The sequence below is a fragment of the Limulus polyphemus genome, unplaced genomic scaffold (genome assembly GCF_000517525.1).
Source record: "Limulus polyphemus unplaced genomic scaffold, Limulus_polyphemus-2.1.2 Scaffold273, whole genome shotgun sequence".
Classification (NCBI taxonomy): Eukaryota; Metazoa; Arthropoda; class Merostomata; order Xiphosura; family Limulidae; genus Limulus; species Limulus polyphemus.
In genome coordinates this window covers 748,676-758,281 of record NW_013665883.1, presented here as the reverse complement: position 1 = coordinate 758,281, position 9,606 = coordinate 748,676, and the positions used below count along the sequence as shown (strand labels likewise).

General features: G+C 34.4%; 1 protein-coding gene across 1 annotated transcript in view; it reads right to left on the bottom strand.

Moving 5' to 3' along the window:
• Positions 1-1,157: 1,157 nt before the first annotated feature.
• LOC106456943 (aprataxin and PNK-like factor) overlaps positions 1,158-9,606 on the bottom strand; it is a 13,936-nt gene continuing 5,487 nt past the window's right edge. Inside the window, exons 2-3 of the mRNA XM_013916321.2 lie at positions 2,712-2,786; positions 1,158-1,379 (exon numbers count right to left, since the gene is read on the bottom strand). Coding sequence (XP_013771775.2) covers positions 1,173-1,379; positions 2,712-2,786 — 282 coding nt within the window. The 3' untranslated portion in view covers positions 1,158-1,172. The remainder of the gene's footprint in view (positions 1,380-2,711; positions 2,787-9,606) is intronic.

The following is a 9,606-nucleotide window of genomic DNA, read 5'->3' as shown; positions in this document are numbered from 1 at the left end:
ATATATTTATAACTTATATTATATTGACCTTTCAGCCGTGCCTGGCTAACAATACAGAAGTTACAATGATGCGATACATGTGCACTCATGTTACCGTATCTAATAACATAAAACTGACCTTTGATCTTTACAAAGTTAACTTGTTTTGGCTGTGTTTTAGTCGACTAGTATTTCATAAAATACAGTCACATTTCAATTATTATACATTATATATGAATATACATTATTGCTATTTGAAATAAGTTCATAAACTTATTTTTCTGAAAACATAGAACAGTAAATAAAGAAGTAAAGCAAACAATTATCTCTTCTAGTTACGACCTTTGTACTCAATTGCTGCTTCACATAGGTTGCTAAGCCTTTAAAAGTTTTGCACGTGGAGGATATTAAACAAAATAATTTTTTTAAGTTATATAAAATTCCACAATAATTTATTAAGCTTAGTAACTAAGCTGTATTTTAGTCTAAACAAATATGAAATTTTGAGCAGACTAAAGACACACCCTACCTCGTTGAAATATTGGTTCAAAAGAAAGAATTGGCATCCAAACCCATTTAAATGGCTGAGAAAGCCACTAGGGGGACATTCTGAGCTTCCGATTGGTTATTCATTTCATATATAGAAGTAAGTGTATATACAGGAACGTTTCCGAAAATGGAAAGAGGTAGGCAGGGTATCACTGCATTTGATTTATTATATGAGCAATATCTTAACAAATAGAAAAGATAAGATGTTCTTATTTTATATTCTAGCTTGTCAACATCAGTAATTTGAGTTTCTAATTCGTACGAAACAAGAGACTTAGTATTTTGACTTCACAAACATCTAATTTGAACCAGTGTTGCATTCAACATACCACATGACACACAAAAATCAATGTTTGTCTGTGTTTTTTAATATTTATGTTTAAATTTAGAAACTGAGTAATGTATAGCACTAAAAATTCAATTATAGTCTAAAGTTTGATACCAAACTTACTGACATAAATTCATGAAATAGCAGTTTAATAAAATTTTGAATGCGAGTCAACAAACAAGATGACATGGCCTTTCACCCGTGACCTGTCTCGAAAGGGTTAAGGCTTGTTTTTATCTCTATATTACCTAGACAAAACCTCAGTAGACAATTTTATCACTGAAATGTTTTAAATCTTAACATAATTTCCAAATATCTAAATTAAAGCAATACATCTTACGAACTTTTTGTTAACCTCTTTCGAAGTGGACTTCTTATCTTCCTTGATAACCACTTTGAATCTGAAAGAGCCAGGTAGCAACAGGAATGCATCACCTGGAAGTATTTGAGTTTTATCATCTTTCTTAAGAACTCGAAACTCTCCCTTAGCTTGGGGCTGGTAGAAGCAAGGATTTACATGAGTCTATTTAAAAGAAGAAAATCAGATACAACTTAAAGAAAAACAAAACATAACAAACACATCAGTTACACTATTACATGTATGTGGTTAGTCATATACAATAACAAAAAACAAAGAAAAACAAGAATATTAATCAACATTCAAAACAGCCATCATTCACAATACAGTATGTTGTTTGAAAACAAGAGTTGAGGGTGATAAAAGGATATTTAACCTATGAATATAACCCCCTTCATTCACTAAAAGATAAGTGGTGACAAACTTAACACAAGTTTAAAAACTAATCAACTATCACTTACCACAGAGCACAAAACAAAAAATAAAGAGTTGTAAGAATATCAAAAACAATACAAAATAACACCACTCTAACAACAATTCAACATCATTAAGTGTTACAATCAGGCACACATAAAAATATGAAATATTACAGATTTAAATCATTTATTAAAAACTTACTTCATTCACGTTTTTTTGTGCAAAGATAAGAAAACACACCACTGACTCTCTTTTCTGATTTAGTTGCTGGATTTGTGTTAATCTTTACAAAATCAAAAGATGCATTATACAACTTCAAAATAAAAAGTAAATGTCACAAAAATAACATATTTTTCTTGATGTTTCACTCAAACATAGATATTCTTTAGAATATTACAAAAAATTACCTTTTGACAAAAGTTTTATTTTAATGCTACCTTAAAAGTTAAATTTAAATATAAGGTGGAAATTCATTAGTCAGATGTATAAAATTTAATAAATTTACATATCTTTAATGCTGATTCCAGTTCACATAGTCCAGTGAAAAAAAAAAAAAAAAAAGAAGTCCAACAGTGCAATGATACAATGTACATTTACATTATACATATTCAAGGCTCCAATCTGGTGTGTTACACATACATTACACTGTATCAGATTCCAATTTATAATTTCAAACAAAGCAATAGGTATAAAACAAGGTAATATAAGGCCATCTTTTAAATAGGTTATATATTATGTTCCCATTAACTCATACTGTTACTTACACGTACTATTACCTTAGATTAATTTTTTAAGAGATTACGAAATCCCAGAATAAGGTATGCATATTAAAACTAAACCAACACATACTTTCTCTACAGTTTATAATATCAACTATAGTTTTCACTGTAATCAAGAGCTCTCAAATTTGTCAAACCAGAAATTGTTTAATTTTCTAATGACCATATAAACAAAACTGTGTAATCTCTAGTTCTTTTCAATTTCAAATAGTGCATACTTGTCGAGTAAAAAATAATTAAAAATATGCTGGAATTATATTTACAATTTACCTTTTATCTGAAATTTTTTTTTATTACTTACAGCTAACAAGTTTACTTCCCCTTCATCACCCACTTCAAGAATGGCATGGTTTCGTGACACTTTTTTATCTCCACACTGCAAGAAAGAATACAGACAGAAGCATTCAATTTCTGATGCCAAACACTTCAGGAAACATTCTTTTACAAAACATTATGTAAGCCCATCTCCCTCAGTAACACAAATTAACAAGATAAGTTTTGCAATATTTTTCAAGCATTTTATAGGTCATTCATGATACAACTCCTTAATACAGAAAACATGAAGATAGCCACATACTAAAACTTATGAGCCACTTGCTTTTTTTCTACTGACAAAATGCTCCAGGCAATGTAACTTGTATTAATAAATTTTGTTTATATTCAACTGCAATAATTTATTTCTTTAAAAAAACCAATATTTTACTGTTTTATGTACACTTTCACCCAATCTTTTCAAAAAATAATCTGGTATTAAAATATACTATTTTCAAAACATTGATACTTTAAAGAAGTTTAGATTAAATATTTTCTCCAACTTTTATTACTTACACTTAAAACATTTTTAAGTTTTATATGGTGATTAATACGAATGAAAACTGAATGTTAAAAATTTTATTCAGAAAAAAATAAATCTACATGACTTTTAAACAATATATGGTCAATTGTTCAAATATTAATGTTGCAGCTAAAAAACTGCTAATTTTACCTTTCTATAACTATAAATGATATATATATATATATCTTTCAAATTTTCATGCACACATTCCACATGTAATTAATTGGATTCCTTGTAAGCAGGAAGTAGAAAGTTCATAAACTTCTATTAATTTTTCAGCTTAGACAAAGGTTGCATACCACAATAAATGTTCATTGGAGCTTATACTTATATAATGCCCTCCTGAAATATAGTCATGTGCATATAGAGGAGTATTGCAGCAACCTGTGCAAGTAGCATGAATTGGAGGTTTTTATCTCCATCAGAAATGTATAATGAAAAACATCATTGACTTATGTAAGCTAAGTTTGTTTGTTTTTCTGACTTGAAATTAGGTTTTTACTGTACTATGATTTCTGTTACTGCCTTTTTCTGGTACAGATGTGTTTTCTCCAGCTCCAGTTACCAGTTTCTAAGCAATAAATATTGAAGCTAGATAGTAGTTTAACAATAAAAACTTCATTCAACTGTTTTTTTTTCTTTCCTTTCGCTGTCCACATTCAAAATTATCTGCCTAACATTTCTGAATATGCTATATGTTGCAGATACTTATAACTTTTTATCAAAATCAATGAACCTGAATATCCCACATTAATACACAGACATTATTAATACAGCATATGCATTTTTGAAACTAGTTTAAAAACATTTATATGTATTCAGATTTGACATTAAATATCTGGCCATGTTTTTTGACTGATTAACTAAATATTCAGCTAATGCATAGTTCATATATTCCTTTAAATAAAGTTTCATTAGTTCTACAGGACACTGAAACTATGGTTCATCACGTTAACATAAAACTTTTCAAAAAGATACACAAATTAGACTGAATTGGATGCAATAACTGTACCTTAACAAAATATCATATTATAGTTACCTTGCCTGATGTCTATAACTGTCAGTAATATTTTTTCAAGACAGACAAAGGGATTTTAAGAACAGTCTACTCTTTTCTACTCTTTAAGCATGCTCTGTAATATATGCATGTTTAACATGTCACCAGGTGTTGTCCTAGTAGTAGTCAGTAAACACAGCATGCAAAGATGGGACTTAGTTGAGGGCTACTATAAGCACTGTGACCAATGATTTAGTGATAACCTCCAAGTTCAGTGATTATCATGAGCAGGGATGTTGTCAATGCCCCTGCATCTCTGTGCTTGCAGGGAGCCCAAAACCACCAGGACCTAATGGAAACTTCCAGCATGTCACAGGTTTTGAATTATTTTGTTTCAGTTAAAACATATTGTGCATTAATATCAAATATTTATTATATTTAACTTGTATTACTTCAGTACCAAAACAGTGACAATGAACTTAATTTTCTTCAGTTGATAAATTACATTTTAATAACAAATTATTAACTTTAAAAATTATATATATTTATATCTCATTTATATGTGATAACTATTTTATTTAAGCTGCTTTACATAAGATCCTAACAGCCCATGTAGCTTTCATAACATATCTGTAACTATTATTGCAGATGAAAGTCAATTATGTCACACATCAGGTATGTGGTAACACATCTGATATTTATTTTAAAAGAATGCATACAAGTGTTCCATGATGTGGAAATATTATAAATAAAGTATACATGGAACATCTTGCAAGTGATTCAAAATGCAATAAATGCAAGTGATTCAAAAAAGAGAAATAACCAAGCAGAGAACTCAAACCATGAAACAACTTAGTAAGTAGGAATAACGATAATTTTGAATTATCCAATAATTGAAATTAATTAATAATTATTTAGATTAATACTTACTTACAAAATAAGTGAAGGGCTAAGAAAGGACAAGTAGTGCTATAAAAATGGCAACACAGTACAACTGATATATGTTTGATTCCTAGTATAATGGCAAAAGCAACAGTTAACAATGAATTGAAAGTAATCAATAATCAGTAAAGATCAAGGGACATCCAAGTAGCAGAAAAGAATTTTTCACATTTAGAAGAAATAATTAACAAAGATAATAACATGATGTTGGACTGAACATTTTGGATATTGATTCACATTCACAAAATATAGATGACCAAGTCAGCAAAATATTAATAAATCATGGACCTATACAAGTTCATGGTGTTATTTTTCCATCTAACCAAAATCAGTCTAGGATAACTATTTTCATAAAATAAAAATATAGAAAAAGTGTCATGTTGTGAATTTGGCATAAATAAATCAAGCTTTTTTGTGTAACTGACAAGTTAAATCACCAAATATGTGGTTCAAGTGGAAAAGATGAAAGTTAAAATTTTCCTTACCCAAAAATGTAATTCTGACATAAACATCTTCATACAGTTAAGCTGTCGCCCCACACGTCTGCTCTTAGTCTCACGAGATTTTGTCATGAATTGCACTGTTGTATAATAATGTCATCATGCAGCAAAAGCCAACCCCCAATAGAAGGGCAACACACCTCCTTGCACACTTACCTTCTGCATGTGTACTCGTGAATCTTCATTCTTTGATGAAACAAGAAAAGAAATGTGCACCAGAATGGGATAGATGGTTGGAAATGTCTGTATGGAGGTGAGTATCTACTGGAAATACATATTCAGGTAATGAAAATGTTAACTTCTAAAACAATACCACATCTCTGCACACAGTTAAGCTACAATCCCATGTTGAAGTGGTGGAGAGTGCAGATCAAAGATCTACCTAGATTAGCTCCCTTCAGAAAGCACCTGAAGGAAGTCCATGGAGTGTGACACTCGATGGTAGAGGTTCCATAGGGGCACAAGTGGGAAACTACATCTCTTCTATTCCAGGGTATACTCTTCACTCAAGAATAAAGAAGGAAGAGGTAAATGAGCCTAATGTGTAGCAGGGATGGGTAGAATAAGAATATGACCATCCAAGTACTTTTACACAACAGTTTGGAGAGCCAATATGGGGCTCATTCAGACCATACCTTGTGTTCACCTAAACTATGTCGTCAGACTTTATTGGACTGACATCAGATGCCATGCCATAGAGAGTAGTATGGTGTGTATGCACACCACAATTCAATTGAACAGATATGACTAAAGGAGGAGAGCATGGGATAGTGGTGAAGGTTGCAGGAGGAGGGCAAGGTATAATATGTGCTCACCTCATCTCTACTGAATAGACTATGGCTGCAGAAGAAGGGCACAGCATTATAGAGTGTACTCATTTCAACACAACTGTACAAACTCAGGATGCAGGAAGAAGGCACAAGTAGCATAAGTAGAGTTATATAATGGATGACCTATACTACAATGACAGTGTCACACTTCCCACTGAATGGCACCCCTTGTGGTTAGGTCACAATCAGTGAGGATTCTCCATTGGTGACCCAGAGAAAATGACCAGATCCTCATTGGTCCTTCAGCCAGAAAAGTGTTTTACTGGAGACAGCACAATTGGTGACCACATATCCCTATTTTGAACAACCAGCAAGGGTGAACAAAAGAAGAAAGCAAGAAAAACCCTAATACTGGTTTTCTCCATGACAGTCCATGGCACAGATATAGTATGAATCAGAAAGTAGCCAGATATATAAGTATAACACAAAGATACCTCAAGTGTTCTTAAAGAACACCCCAGCTCACTCACAGTGGGAATATATGGAGCCAGGAAGAATGGTATGAACACTTCCCATTCTCCTGGCTAGATACAGAATTATGGAAATAAGTAAACCTTGGGAGGCACCATCAGCCACCTGGCACGATCATGTATGTGAATGCTCTAAAGTTAACATTTTCTAATATTGAAAATGTATTTCCAATAGGTACTTATTCCTCTCACCCATAGCTATCTTGACCTTCATTTGCCCTCCAGGCATTGGTAAATGTTTATAAAAGACTGGTGCACTATTTTTTGTGTCACTGCAGTAACATGTGCTGATCATGTGACCATCCTCCACCAAACCCATTGCATCACTTTACTAGTGCAGATTGCTCCCTCTACCCTTGCGGCACAATCCTCACTTTCAAGAGTTGGCATATACAAATCCTATGGTAAGGAAATAAATTTTCAGCATTAGAAAATATTAACTTCCAAAAGGATACTACCTCCACAACCCCCTAAGCTAGAACCTCACAGTGGAAAAGAGAAGAAGCCAGTGAAGGCACAAAAAAATAATAATAAAAAAACAGCAGGTGTGCCACAATTAAAATATGAGGTACACCTGTGGGGTATAGCACTACTTCTGGAACAGGTATGCTCTTTACCCAGTAAAGAAGATAAGACACATAGGACACAAACAAATAGAATACATAGCTAGGGCTAGAGACCTACATATGAATAGGCCAAATGCAGTCTACCCAGGCAGAAAACATCCAGAGGAAAAGCCTTGTGATACAGAGTATTATGCCAAGTGCAGTCCAAGGACAAAAACAACATGGAAACACCTTGCATAACTTTGTAAATTCAACAAGTGCAGTCCATCCAGGTAAAAACATCCAGAGGAAGTGCCTTGGATTGATATCAAGATAGCCAAGTGAGGTCCACCCAAGTAAAAACATCCAGGGGTGCCCCTTGGTATACATTGGATTTTGTCAAGTGTGGTTCACCTGAGTAGAAGACGTCCAGTGGAAGCACCTTGCATAATAGATTTCATGCCATATCGTGTGTACTTTTCATCAAGTGAGTACATATGGCTCTGAGATTGTGTTATTGTACAAAACCCACTTGTGAGGAAACCTCCACAGTCCACTACTCCAGTGACTGGGAACTGGAAGTGGCAAGGATCCCTATGCTCCCCTAGAAGAAAGAGAGAGAGGGAAGATACAGTTGGGGGTCCAGAGGAATGACCCACTGGAAATAGTGCAATGGGTGTCTGTGTCTCCCTATTTTGAAAAGGAGAATGACCCGGATTGTAAGAATCATGGGTAAGTGAGAATGGGCAAAAATTCCTATTTGCTTTACTCATGAAGTACATGTATATACTGATAAAAAAAGTGTGATATATAGATATGGATACACCACCAGAAAAGTTTCCGGTGGTCTTACAGAAACACCCCATCTCCAGTGCTAAGTTGGTTGGTTGGTTGGTGCTTTATGGCGCAAAGCAGCAAGGCTATCTGTGCCAAACAACCGGTAAAAACAGTGAAAGTAAATTAAGTAAAATGTAAAAATACAGCGAGTTAAAACCAATACATGTCGATAAAAGATTTATATAGAATTAAAAATACCTATAGTGTGTAAAAAATTAAAAATACAATCTAATCAGACAGTGTCACTATTACCAATGACAGTGTCCAGCATCAGGGGTAAACTCTTAGAAAACATGTGTCTAAAATGGTGCCGCCTCTTACGGCTATAACGACGCCACGACAGTAAAATTGGGCTATTGTGACTTGAGTGTCACAATGGCTACACATCGGTGGGTCAATACCTGATAAAAAAAATGATGGGTTAAAAAACTATGACCAATGCGTAGCCTTGCCAGAACTACTTCCTCCTTCCAATCCTTATGGAAGCAAGACAGCCAAAGACCAACAGAAGGTTTGATCTGGAAAAGCTTGTTATGACGTTGCTCATCCCAAGTCGACTGCTAACTGGCACAAAGCCGGGCCTTAAAGACAGGACCGTAGTCCATGTATTGGACAGGCACGGGCGTGATGGCACCAGAGAAGACGGACTTAGCTGCAGTGTCAGCGAGCTCATTCCTGTGAATACCGACGTGGCCAGGGATCCAGAAAAACTGGATGGAAATAGAAGATAGAGAAAAGTGGGCCAATCGGTGTTGAATATCGACGAGAACAGGGTGAGAACTAACGTCAAGCGATTCCAGGGCCAGTAAAGAGCTAACAGAATCACTGTAAATGGTACAATTACTGTACTGCATAGCTTCTACATGATCCATGGGAAGAGAAATAGCATATAACTCGGCAGTGAACACAGAAACTGTAGAAGGGATTCTGCGAGCAAACCATGGCAGAACCTCCAAAGTCACCCGATTTCGAACCATCCGTGTAAATGGGAAGAGAAGAATGCCTCAAAAGATGTCCAGCAAAAAGAAGATGGTACTTCCAATCAGGAGTATCTGCCTTCCCCAGATGACTCAAGGAAAGGTCACAGGATGGAATGGTAATAAGCCATGGTGGAATGAGCTGATCATTGGGGACAGCATTGTCATCCAATGCCAGACCCAATTCAGCCAGTAGTGCCTGGATACGAAAGCCAAACAGAGGAAAAGCAGATCGTCTGTTCTGAAAGAGCATTGCCCACCAA